The following is a 14,340-nucleotide window of genomic DNA, read 5'->3' as shown; positions in this document are numbered from 1 at the left end:
GGGGAGAGGAAGAGGGGGAGGGAGGGAGAGAGGTAGGGAGAGGGAGCGAGGCACGGATAGGGGGAGAGGAAGAGGGGGAGGGAGGGAGAGAGGTAGGGAGAGGGAGCGAGGCACGGAGAGAGGGAGAGGAAGAGGGGGAGGGAGAAGGAGGGAGAGAGGTAGGTAGGGAAAGGTGGAGGGAGAGCGGTAGGGAGAGGGGTAGAGGGAGAGGGTGAGAGGGATAAGGGGGGATAGGTAGGAGGAGAGGTAGAGGGAGAGAGGGATAAGGGGGATAAGTAGGGGGAGAGGGAGAGAGGGATAAGGTGGATAGGTAGGGAGAGAGGGATAAGGGGGAGAGGGATCTGGGGGATAGTTAGGGGGAGAGAGGGATAAGGGGGAGAGAGGTAGAAGGGAGAGAGAGATAAGGGTGAGAGGGAAAGAGGGATAAGGGGGAGAGGGAGAGAGGGATAAGGGGGAGAGGGAGAGCGATAAGGGGGATAGGTAGGGGGAGAGAGTGATAAGGTGGAGATGGATCTGGGGGATAGTTAGGGGGAGAGAGGGATAAGGGAGAGAGAGGGATAATGGGGAGAGAGGGATAAGGGAGAGAGGGAAAGAGGGATAAGGGGGAGAGGGAGAGAGGGATAAGGGGGATAGGTAGGGAGAGAGGGATAAGGGGGAGAGGGATCTGGGGGATAGTTAGGGGGAGAGAGGGATAAGGGGGAGAGAGGTAGAAGGGAGAGAGAGATAAGGGTGAGAGGGAAAGAGGGATAAGGGGGAGAGGGAGAGAGGGATAAGGGGGAGAGGGAGAGCGATAAGGGGGATAGGTAGGGGGAGAGAGTGATAAGGTGGAGATGGATCTGGGGGATAGTTAGGGGGAGAGAGGGATAAGGGAGAGAGAGGGATAATGGGGAGAGAGGGATAAGGGAGAGAGAGGGATAAGGGGGAGAGAGGGATAAGGGAGAGAGGGATAAGGGGGATAGGTATGGGGAGAGAGTGATAAGGGGGAGAGGGAGAGAGGGATAAGGGAGAGAGGGATAAGGGGGATAGGTAGGGGGAGAGGATAAGGGAAACAGGTAGGGAGAGAGATAGGGGGAGAAGGAGTGGTAGGGAGAGGGGGAGAGGTAGAAGGGGGAGAGGTAGCGAGAGGAGGAGAGGGAGAAGGGGGAGAGGGGGATAAGAGAGAGGCAGCGTGGTAGGGAGAGCGAGAGAAAGAAAGAAGGAGAGTATTGTACCAGGGAAAGCCACACTAAGCTATTTATAAAGTCACACAGGCCAGCGCTTCACACAAAATGACCAAGGAAAGGTCAGACTGAATAGATTAACAAGTGGTGAGTCCTCTCACCAGCTCCTGGTCCTTCTGGGACGTCTGTGTAGCCATAGAGAGCCCTGCCTTCCTGGCCTGCAACATGGACTGAGAGAGAGAGTGAGAGAGAGAGAGAGAGAGAGAGAGAGAGAGAGAAAGAGAGAGAGAGAGAGAGAGAGGATTGAAAAGATTGAAGATTGAGGTCAGAAGAGAGGTTTATTATCTACAAATACAATAACTGTGGTTTAGTTCACACTCAGACATATAATATATGTGTGAACAGGGGATTAGGTTTCTTAGCCTGGCTACCAGTTTGAATTTTCGTTCCACTCCTTTGCATGACACAGGTTCTGGATTTCAGGCTAAAGGATAGAACCTGTTGTGTATGTGACTCAGACTATAGTTGTCTAAGGACAGATCATGTGTGCTTAGCAATGCTCTGATATGTCCCTGTGTGTCTAATTCCCTCTCTCCTCCACAGTGGACTGTCTCACAATCGCATACACATACTAAGAACCTCTCTGTCTGTCTGTCTGTCTGTCTGTCTGTCTGGAGGGCCTGCTCCCTGCTACACAAGCTAATCAATGTCGTTAGCCGTTTCCCGCTAAATGGCAAAAATGCTCTCGAATTATGTATTTTTATTTAACTAGGCAAGTCAGTTAAGAACAAATTCTTATAAATTCTTATTTTCAATGACGGCCTAGGAACAGTAGGTTAACTGCCTGTTCAGGGGCAGAACGACAGATTTGTACCTTGTCAGCTTGGGGATTTGAACTGGCAACCTTCTGGTTGCCACTCTAACACTCTAACCACTGCTCTGAAGAGAAAAACAAGATAAACAAAACAAAACTCCACTCTGCAAGAGGTGTGTTTTTGTTTAGTCACTGTGTGCTACAGCGTATGAAAGCCGATGTGTGTGGGAGAAGAGATGGACAGGGTTAGAATGTTTGTGGTGTAATTTGTTGTGAAGTAGATGGATGTTTTCTCCTGTTTCGACAACTACAGTAAGGACCTGGTGGAGTGGCATAAACAGTCACTAAACCACATAGGTTTAGCCTACATAGCCTACAGTAGTTTAGCCTACAGTAGTTTAGCCTACAGTAGTTTAGCCTACAGTAGTTTAGCCTACATAGCCTACAGTAGTTTAGCCTACAGTAGTTTAGTCTACAGTAGTTTAGCCTACAGTAGTTTAGTCTACAGTAGTTTAGCCTACATAGCCTACAGTAGTTTAGCCTACATAGCCTACAGTAGTTTAGCCTACATATCCTACAGTAGTTTAGCCTACATAGCCTACAGTAGTTTAGCCTACATAGCCTACAGTAGTTTAGCCTACATAGCCTACAGTAGTTTAGCCTACAGTAGTTTAGCCTACATAGCCTACAGTAGTTTAGCCTATAGTAGTTTAGCCTACATAGCCTCCAGCAGTTTAGCCTACAGTAGTTTAGCCTACATAGCCTACAGTAGTTTAGCCTACATAGCCTACAGTAGTTTAGCCTACATAGCCTACAGTAGTTTAGCCTACATAGCCTACAGTAGTTTAGCCTACAGTAGTTTAGCCTACATAGCCTACAGTAGTTTAGCCTACAGTAGTTTAGCCTACATAGCCTACAGCAGTTTAGCCTACAGTAGTTTAGCCTACATAGCCTACAGTAGTTTAGACTACAGTAGTTTAGCCTACATAGCCTACAGTAGTTTAGCCTACATAGCCTACAGTAGTTTAGCCTACAGTAGTTTAGCCTACATAGCCTACAGTAGTTTAGCCTACAGTAGTTTAGCCTAGATAGCCTACAGTAGTTTAGCATACATAGCCTACAGTAGTTTAGCCTACAGTAGTTTAGCCTACATAGCCTACAGTAGTTTAGCCTACAGTAGTTTAGTCTACATAGCCTAGAGTAGTTTAGCCTACATAGCCTACAGTAGATTAGCCTACAGTAGTTTAGTCTACATAGCCTACAGTAGTTTAGCCTACAGTAGTTTAGCCTACATAGCCTACAGTAGTTTAGCCTACAGTTGTTTAGTCTACATAGCCTACAGTAGTTTAGCCTACAGTAGTTTAGTCTACATAGCCTACAGTTGTTTAGTCTACATAGCCTACAGTTGTTTAGTCTACATAGCCTACAGTAGTTTAGCCTACAGTAGTTTAGTCTACATAGCCTACAGTAGTTTAGCCTACATAGCCTACAGTAGTTTAGCCTACATAGCCTACAGTAGTTTAGTCTACAGTAGTTTAGTCTACATAGTCTACAGTAGTTTAGCCTACATAGCCTACAGTAGTTTAGCCTACAGTAGTTTAGTCTATATAGCCTACAGTAGTTTAGCCTACAGTAGTTTCTCTACGGACTTTAGTGTTGACCTCGGAGTGAAACTGTTAGTCACAACGTGGATGCTATCGACTTGATGTTGTCAGCGTGTGTGTGTGTGAGAGGCTATGTTGAGCTCACTGTCAGACACTTACCATTGCCTGAGGGAAGACAGTGACAGGGGCAGGACGAGAAAGAACAAGAAATAATCAAGGTTAGAGCATCACAAGAAGACTGGTGTTCCTCAGAGAGTAGCTCTCCCACATCAAACACTTCAAACACAGTCAGACGTCGCTCTGCTCTGAGAGACTTGAGGAGGAGAGAAACGTCAGTGGATTTTCTTTAGTGACACGTAAATACAACACAATTTGGAAACAGAACGACCTTGAACCAAGTTTTTAAAATCTGCAAAGTACAGAATAATGTGTACAAATACAGTACCCTGCCGAATCCAGCACCTTGAACAGGATGCACTACTGTACACAGGCCTTGTAGTTCTTTAGGTTTCTGCAATAGTGTTTTCATTTGACTTTACAGAGGTCCGATTCATTTATGTAACCAAAGGTAAATCTTTATCTTGTCGTCTGCCTGAGGTACTGTGAGTTCAGGAGTCAAAGGTCAAGAGGTCAGAGAAACTCACCAGCTCGCTGACCAGAGGGATAGGCCGTCTCTTGCGGAGGTCAGGCATGCTGTCGATCCCAAAGGGCGTGGCGCCACTAAACACAAACACACACAGTTCAAAACAAGATACAACAACGTACCAAATCTATTAGAGGTCATCATTGCTGGTGGTTGGACTCCAGTCCACTTGAATATGTACAGATCCACACACAGAGAAAGACACACACAAAGACAGGACAGACACACGCACGCACGCACACACGCACGTACGCACGCACACACAGACAGAGGCATTGTCACTGACCCAGGCTTGGCCCACGGGTGCTGGCTGGGGTCTCCATCTCGGCCCTGTAATAGAGGTCAAAGGTAAGGCGTTTAGCCACTGAGACTGACAGTTCTCATAGAAGTTAAGATAATAGAACATGTACACATAATATGACATAAAATCAAAGCAGAATCAGAGACAGAGAGAGAGGGGTTGGACGGGGTTGGTTGAGTTTCACTGAAGCATGCCAGAGAGGATTTCCATCGGCTGAAACACACTGGAGGTTGGATGAGGGAGCATCATCAACAAACAAACACACTGAAGCATGCCAGAGAGGATTTCCATCGGCTGAAACACACTGGAGGTTGGATGAGGGAGCATCATCAACAAACAAACACACTGAAGGTTGGATCAGGGAGCATCATCAACAAACAAACACACTGGAGGTTGGATCAGGGAGCATCATCAACAAACAAACACACTGGAGGTTGGATCAGGGAGCACTCACCCACCCACACATGCACTCACCCACCCACACATGCACTCACCCACCCACCCACACATGTACTCACCCACCCACCCACACATGCACACACCCACCCACACATGCACCCACTCACCCACACATGCACCCACTCACCCACCAACACATGCACCCACTCACCCACCCATGCAGTCACTCACACACAAACACCCACAAATGTAACCCACAAATCTTTCCTTCTCAAATACACTTTTTTGCTGTCAACAAACAATCTTTCATCATCAATACTGTCCATGATGTCCCTCTACTTTCATCATCAATACTGTCCATCTCCCTCTACTTTCATCATCAATACTGTCCATGATGTCCCTCCACTTTCATCATCAATACTGTCCATGATGTCCCTCTACTTTCATCATCAATACTGTCCATGATGTCCCTCTACTTTCATCATCAATACTGTCCATGATGTCCCTCTACTTTCATCATCAATACTGTCCATGATGTCCCTCTACTTTCATCATCAATACTGTCCATGATGTCCCTCCACTTTCATCATCAATACTGTCCATGTCCCTCTACTTTCATCATCAATACTGTCCATCTCCCTCTACTTTCATCATCAATACTGTCCATGATGTCCCTCCACTTTCATCATCAATACTGTCCATGATGTCCCTCTACTTTCATCATCAATACTGTCCATGATGTCCCTATACTTTCATCATCAATACTGTCCATGATGTCCCTCCACTTTCATCATCAATACTGTCCATGATGTCCCTCCACTTTCATCATCAATACTGTCCATGTCCCTCTACTTTCATCATCAATACTGTCCATGTCCCTCTACTTTCATCATCAATACTGTCCATGATGTCCCTCTACTTTCATCATCAATACTGTCCATGATGTCCCTCCACTTTCATCATCAATACTGTCCATGATGTCCCTCCACTTTCATCATCAATACTGTCCATGTCCCTCCACTTTCATCATCAATACTGTCCATGTCCCTCCACTTTCATCATCAATACTGTCCATGTCCCTCCACTTTCATCATCAATACTGTCCATGATGTCCCTCTACTTTCATCATCAATACTGTCCATGTCCCTCCACTTTCATCATCAATACTGTCCATGTCCCTCCACTTTCATCATCAATACTGTCCATGTCCCTCTACTTTCATCATCAATACTGTCCATGATGTCCCTCCACTTTCATCATCAATACTGTCCATGATGTCCCTCTACTTTCATCATCAATACTGTCCATGATGTCCCTCTACTTTCATCATCAATACTGTCCATGTCCCTCTACTTTCATCATCAATACTGTCCATGATGTCCCTCCACTTTCATCATCAATACTGTCCATCTCCCTCTACTTTCATCATCAATACTGTCCATGATGTCCCTCCACTTTCATCATCAATACTGTCCATGATGTCCCTCTACTTTCATCATCAATACTGTCCATGATGTCCCTCTACTTTCATCATCAATACTGTCCATGATGTCCCTCTACTTTCATCATCAATACTGTCCATGATGTCCCTCTACTTTCATCATCAATACTGTCCATGATGTCCCTCCACTTTCATCATCAATACTGTCCATGATGTCCCTCTACTTTCATCATCAATACTGTCCATGATGTCCCTATACTTTCATCATCAATACTGTCCATGATGTCCCTCCACTTTCATCATCAATACTGTCCATGATGTCCCTCCACTTTCATCATCAATACTGTCCATGTCCCTCTACTTTCATCATCAATACTGTCCATGATGTCCCTCCACTTTCATCATCAATACTGTCCATGTCCCTCTACTTTCATCATCAATACTGTCCATCTCCCTCTACTTTCATCATCAATACTGTCCATGATGTCCCTCTACTTTCATCATCAATACTGTCCATGATGTCCCTCTACTTTCATCATCAATACTGTCCATGATGTCCCTCTACTTTCATCATCAATACTGTCCATGATGTCCCTCTACTTTCATCATCAATACTGTCCATGATGTCCCTCCACTTTCATCATCAATACTGTCCATGTCCCTCTACTTTCATCATCAATACTGTCCATCTCCCTCTACTTTCATCATCAATACTGTCCATGATGTCCCTCCACTTTCATCATCAATACTGTCCATGATGTCCCTCTACTTTCATCATCAATACTGTCCATGATGTCCCTATACTTTCATCATCAATACTGTCCATGATGTCCCTCCACTTTCATCATCAATACTGTCCATGATGTCCCTCCACTTTCATCATCAATACTGTCCATGTCCCTCTACTTTCATCATCAATACTGTCCATGTCCCTCTACTTTCATCATCAATACTGTCCATGATGTCCCTCTACTTTCATCATCAATACTGTCCATGATGTCCCTCCACTTTCATCATCAATACTGTCCATGATGTCCCTCCACTTTCATCATCAATACTGTCCATGTCCCTCCACTTTCATCATCAATACTGTCCATGTCCCTCCACTTTCATCATCAATACTGTCCATGTCCCTCCACTTTCATCATCAATACTGTCCATGATGTCCCTCTACTTTCATCATCAATACTGTCCATGTCCCTCCACTTTCATCATCAATACTGTCCATGTCCCTCCACTTTCATCATCAATACTGTCCATGTCCCTCTACTTTCATCATCAATACTGTCCATGATGTCCCTCCACTTTCATCATCAATACTGTCCATGATGTCCCTCTACTTTCATCATCAATACTGTCCATGATGTCCCTCTACTTTCATCATCAATACTGTCCATGTCCCTCTACTTTCATCATCAATACTGTCCATGATGTCCCTCCACTTTCATCATCAATACTGTCCATCTCCCTCTACTTTCATCATCAATACTGTCCATGATGTCCCTCCACTTTCATCATCAATACTGTCCATGATGTCCCTCTACTTTCATCATCAATACTGTCCATGATGTCCCTCTACTTTCATCATCAATACTGTCCATGATGTCCCTCTACTTTCATCATCAATACTGTCCATGATGTCCCTCTACTTTCATCATCAATACTGTCCATGATGTCCCTCCACTTTCATCATCAATACTGTCCATGATGTCCCTCTACTTTCATCATCAATACTGTCCATGATGTCCCTATACTTTCATCATCAATACTGTCCATGATGTCCCTCCACTTTCATCATCAATACTGTCCATGATGTCCCTCCACTTTCATCATCAATACTGTCCATGTCCCTCTACTTTCATCATCAATACTGTCCATGTCCCTCTACTTTCATCATCAATACTGTCCATGATGTCCCTCTACTTTCATCATCAATACTGTCCATGATGTCCCTCTACTTTCATCATCAATACTGTCCATGTCCCTCCACTTTCATCATCAATACTGTCCATGTCCCTCCACTTTCATCATCAATACTGTCCATGTCCCTCTACTTTCATCATCAATACTGTCCATGATGTCCCTCCACTTTCATCATCAATACTGTCCATGTCCCTCCACTTTCATCATCAATACTGTCCATGATGTCCCTCTACTTTCATCATCAATACTGTCCATCATGTCCCTCTACTTTCATCATCAATACTGTCCATGATGTCCCTCCACTTTCATCATCAATACTGTCCATGATGTCCCTCTACTTTCATCATCAATACTGTCCATGATGTCCCTCTACTTTCATCATCAATACTGTCCATGATGTCCCTCCACTTTCATCATCAATACTGTCCATGATGTCCCTCTACTTTCATCATCAATACTGTCCATGATGTCCCTCTACTTTCATCATCAATACTGTCCATGATGTCCCTCCACTTTCATCATCAATACTGTCCATGATGTCCCTCTACTTTCATCATCAATACTGTCCATGTCCCTCCACTTTCATCATCAATACTGTCCATGTCCCTCTACTTTCATCATCAATACTGTCCATGTCCCTCTACTTTCATCATCAATACTGTCCATGTCCCTCTACTTTCATCATCAATACTGTCCATGTCCCTCTACTTTCATCATCAATACTGTCCATGATGTCCCTCCACTTTCATCATCAATACTGTCCATGATGTCCCTCTACTTTCATCATCAATACTGTCCATGATGTCCCTCCACTTTCATCATCAATACTGTCCATGATGTCCCTCTACTTTCATCATCAATACTGTCCATGTCCCTCTACTTTCATCATCAATACTGTCCATGATGTCCCTCCACTTTCATCATCAATACTGTCCATGATGTCCCTCTACTTTCATCATCAATACTGTCCATGATGTCCCTCTACTTTCATCATCAATACTGTCCATGTCCCTCTACTTTCATCATCAATACTGTCCATGATGTCCCTCCACTTTCATCATCAATACTGTCCATGATGTCCCTCTACTTTCATCATCAATACTGTCCATGATGTCCCTCTACTTTCATCATCAATACTGTCCATGATGTCCCTCTACTTTCATCATCAATACTGTCCATGTCCCTCCACTTTCATCATCAATACTGTCCATGATGTCCCTCCACTTTCATCATCAATACTGTCCATGATGTCCCTACACTTTCATCATCAATACTGTCCATGATGTCCCTCTACTTTCATCATCAATACTGTCCATGTCCCTCCACTTTCATCATCAATACTGTCCATGTCCCTCCACTTTCATCATCAATACTGTCCATGATGTCCCTCCACTTTCATCATCAATACTGTCCATGATGTCCCTCTACTTTCATCATCAATACTGTCCATGTCCCTCCACTTTCATCATCAATACTGTCCATGTCCCTCCACTTTCATCATCAATACTGTCCATGATGTCCCTCCACTTTCATCATCAATACTGTCCATGATGTCCCTCTACTTTCATCATCAATACTGTCCATGTCCCTCCACTTTCATCATCAATACTGTCCATGTCCCTCTACTTTCATCATCAATACTGTCCATGTCCCTCCACTTTCATCATCAATACTGTCCATGTCCCTCCACTTTCATCATCAATACTGTCCATGATGTCCCTCCACTTTCATCATCAATACTGTCCATGATGTCCCTCTACTTTCATCATCAATACTGTCCATGTCCCTCCACTTTCATCATCAATACTGTCCATGTCCCTCTACTTTCATCATCAATACTGTCCATGATGTCCCTCCACTTTCATCATCAATACTGTCCATGATGTCCCTCTACTTTCATCATCAATACTGTCCATGATGTCCCTCCACTTTCATCATCAATACTGTCCATGATGTCCCTCTACTTTCATCATCAATACTGTCCATGTCCCTCTACTTTCATCATCAATACTGTCCATGATGTCCCTCCACTTTCATCATCAATACTGTCCATGATGTCCCTCTACTTTCATCATCAATACTGTCCATGATGTCCCTCTACTTTCATCATCAATACTGTCCATGTCCCTCTACTTTCATCATCAATACTGTCCATGATGTCCCTCTACTTTCATCATCAATACTGTCCATGATGTCCCTCTACTTTCATCATCAATACTGTCCATGATGTCCCTCTACTTTCATCATCAATACTGTCCATGATGTCCCTCTACTTTCATCATCAATACTGTCCATGTCCCTCCACTTTCATCATCAATACTGTCCATGATGTCCCTCCACTTTCATCATCAATACTGTCCATGATGTCCCTACACTTTCATCATCAATACTGTCCATGATGTCCCTCTACTTTCATCATCAATACTGTCCATGTCCCTCCACTTTCATCATCAATACTGTCCATGTCCCTCCACTTTCATCATCAATACTGTCCATGATGTCCCTCCACTTTCATCATCAATACTGTCCATGATGTCCCTCTACTTTCATCATCAATACTGTCCATGATGTCCCTCCACTTTCATCATCAATACTGTCCATGATGTCCCTCTACTTTCATCATCAATACTGTCCATGTCCCTCTACTTTCATCATCAATACTGTCCATGATGTCCCTCCACTTTCATCATCAATACTGTCCATGATGTCCCTCTACTTTCATCATCAATACTGTCCATGTCCCTCCACTTTCATCATCAATACTGTCCATGTCCCTCTACTTTCATCATCAATACTGTCCATGTCCCTCCACTTTCATCATCAATACTGTCCATGTCCCTCCACTTTCATCATCAATACTGTCCATGATGTCCCTCCACTTTCATCATCAATACTGTCCATGATGTCCCTCTACTTTCATCATCAATACTGTCCATGTCCCTCCACTTTCATCATCAATACTGTCCATGTCCCTCTACTTTCATCATCAATACTGTCCATGATGTCCCTCTACTTTCATCATCAATACTGTCCATGTCCCTCCACTTTCATCATCAATACTGTCCATGTCCCTCCATGATGTCCCTCCACTTTCATCATCAATACTGTCCATGTCCCTCCACTTTCATCATCAATACTGTCCATGATGTCCCTCTACTTTCATCATCAATACTGTCCATGATGTCCCTCCACTTTCATCATCAATACTGTCCATGATGTCCCTCTACTTTCATCATCAATACTGTCCATGATGTCCCTCCACTTTCATCATCAATACTGTCCATGATGTCCCTCTACTTTCATCATCAATACTGTCCATGATGTCCCTCCACTTTCATCATCAATACTGTCCATGATGTCCCTCTACTTTCATCATCAATACTGTCCATGTCCCTCTACTTTCATCATCAATACTGTCCATGATGTCCCTCCACTTTCATCATCAATACTGTCCATGATGTCCCTCTACTTTCATCATCAATACTGTCCATGTCCCTCCACTTTCATCATCAATACTGTCCATGTCCCTCCACTTTCATCATCAATACTGTCCATGATGTCCCTCCACTTTCATCATCAATACTGTCCATGTCCCTCCACTTTCATCATCAATACTGTCCATGATGTCCCTCTACTTTCATCATCAATACTGTCCATGTCCCTCTACTTTCATCATCAATACTGTCCATGTCCCTCCACTATCATCATCAGTACTGTCCATGATGTCCCTCCACTTTCATCATCAATACTGTCCATGTCCCTCTACTTTCATCATCAATACTGTCCATGTCCCTCTACTTTCATCATCAATACTGTCCATGATGTCCCTCTACTTTCATCATCAATACTGTCCATGTCCCTCTACTTTCATCATCAATACTGTCCATGATGTCCCTCCACTTTCATCATCAATACTGTCCATGATGTCCCTCTACTTTCATCATCAATACTGTCCATGATGTCCCTCTACTTTCATCATCAATACTGTCCATGATGTCCCTCCACTTTCATCATCAATACTGTCCATGATGTCCCTCCACTTTCATCATCAATACTGTCCATGATGTCCCTCTACTTTCATCATCAATACTGTCCATGATGTCCCTCTACTTTCATCATCAATACTGTCCATGTCCCTCTACTTTCATCATCAATACTGTCCATGATGTCCCTCCACTTTCATCATCAATACTGTCCATGATGTCCCTCTACTTTCATCATCAATACTGTCCATGATGTCCCTCTACTTTCATCATCAATACTGTCCATGATGTCCCTCTACTTTCATCATCAATACTGTCCATGTCCCTCTACTTTCATCATCAATACTGTCCATGTCCCTCCACTTTCATCATCAATACTGTCCATGTCCCTCTACTTTCATCATCAATACTGTCCATGTCCCTCCACTTTCATCATCAATACTGTCCATGTCCCTCTACTTTCATCATCAATACTGTCCATGATGTCCCTCCACTTTCATCATCAATACTGTCCATGATGTCCCTCCACTTTCATCATCAATACTGTCCATGATGTCCCTCCACTTACTCCTGAAGGGTGTTTGTTCTGTATGATCAACATGCGGTCAATAATGACCTATTCAGCTATGACCCACTGTGATTAATCAAATCAAATGTATTTATATAGCCCTTAGCTGATATCTCAAAGTGCTGTACAGAAACCCAGCCTAAAATCCCAAAACAGCAAGCAATGCAGGTGTAGAAGCACGGTGGCTAGGGAAAAACTCCCAAGAAAGGCCAAAACCTAGGAAGAAACCTAGAGAGGAACCAGGCTATGTGGGGTGGTCAGTCCTCTTCCAACTGAATTTCCTACATGGCTCGGACTCCGCATAACTATAAAAACTACCGCATTTACAGCAAAGCTTTGAAATGCACTACTGTTAAAGTGAAATCCCTGAGATAATACCTATGTACTGAGATAATACCTATGTACTGAGATAATACCTATGTACTGAGATAATACCTATGTACTGTGATAATACCTATGTACTGAGATAATACCTATGTACTGAGATAATACCTATGTACTGTGATAATACCTATGTACTGAGATAATACCTATGTACTGAGATAATACCTATGTACTGTGATAATACCTATGTACTGAGATAATACCTATGTACTGAGATAATACCTATGTACTGAGATAATACCTATGTACTGAGATAATACCTATGTACTGAGATAATACCTATGTACTGTGATAATACCTATGTACTGAGATAATACCTATGTACTGAGATAATACCTATGTACTGAGATAATACCTATGTACTGAGATAATACCTATGTACTGAGATAATAAAGTTCCCTTTAACCCAATGAGTCGCTCCGCCGTAACGCCGACACGTTTTTTTTGTCGCCTTCTAACCACTTTCAAACGTTGTGTGTTTGACTTCTGAGCTGAGCGACGGCGGATCCCGAAGGGGCCCGTGCAAGTTTATATTACAAGAATGTCTGTAGAGTCTAAATGGTTTGAGCTACAAAACTATTCAAAGCTATCTATGAAAAGATGACTATCACGAACACGCACATGTAAAAAATAAAAAAATTAAAAAATCCTGACAAGCTACACACGTGTCGATAGAAGGTAAGGGGTTCTTCTACATAGAAGCTCATAGGAAATCCCAGGTCATAGTGTCGATAATACTGTAAGGGGTTATTCTATATAGATCATAGGGAATCCCAGGACATAGTGTATATAATACTGTAAGGGGTTCTTCTATATAGATCATAGGGAATCCCAGGTCATAGTGTCTATAATACTGTAAGGGGTTCTTCTATATAGATCATAGGGAATCCCAGGTCATAGTGTCTATAATACTGTAAGGGGTTCTTCTATATAGATCATTGGGAATCCCAGGACATAGTGTCTATAATACTGTAAGGGGTTCTTCTATATAGATCATAGGGAATCCCAGGACATAGTGTCTATAATACTGTAATACGCTCACATATAGTTGTCACAAACTACGTACTCCACACAGTTGTCACTGACTTGCTGGATATTCATTTACCAGTGAGCAAACCAT

The 14,340-nt window shown here is 43.2% G+C and overlaps 1 protein-coding gene across 2 annotated transcripts in view; it reads right to left on the bottom strand.

Moving 5' to 3' along the window:
• Nucleotides 1-14,340, bottom strand: part of LOC110536437 (protein unc-13 homolog B) — a 135,044-nt gene that overhangs the window by 85,209 nt on the left and 35,495 nt on the right. Inside the window, exons 4-6 of one of the 2 annotated variants that reach the window (XM_090191219.1) lie at nt 4,508-4,551; nt 4,223-4,298; nt 1,322-1,390 (exon numbers count right to left, since the gene is read on the bottom strand). In XM_090191219.1, coding sequence (XP_090047345.1) covers nt 1,322-1,390; nt 4,223-4,298; nt 4,508-4,551 — 189 coding nt within the window. Of the gene's footprint in view, nt 1-1,321; nt 1,406-4,222; nt 4,299-4,507; nt 4,552-14,340 lie in introns of those variants that run through there. The other variant, XM_090191220.1, reaches the window with a different exon arrangement.

The sequence above is a fragment of the Oncorhynchus mykiss genome, chromosome 11 (assembly GCF_057628025.1).
Source record: "Oncorhynchus mykiss isolate SJ-2025 chromosome 11, ASM5762802v1, whole genome shotgun sequence".
NCBI lineage: Eukaryota > Metazoa > Chordata > Actinopteri > Salmoniformes > Salmonidae > Oncorhynchus > Oncorhynchus mykiss.
This window is presented reverse-complemented; position numbering and strand designations above follow the sequence as displayed.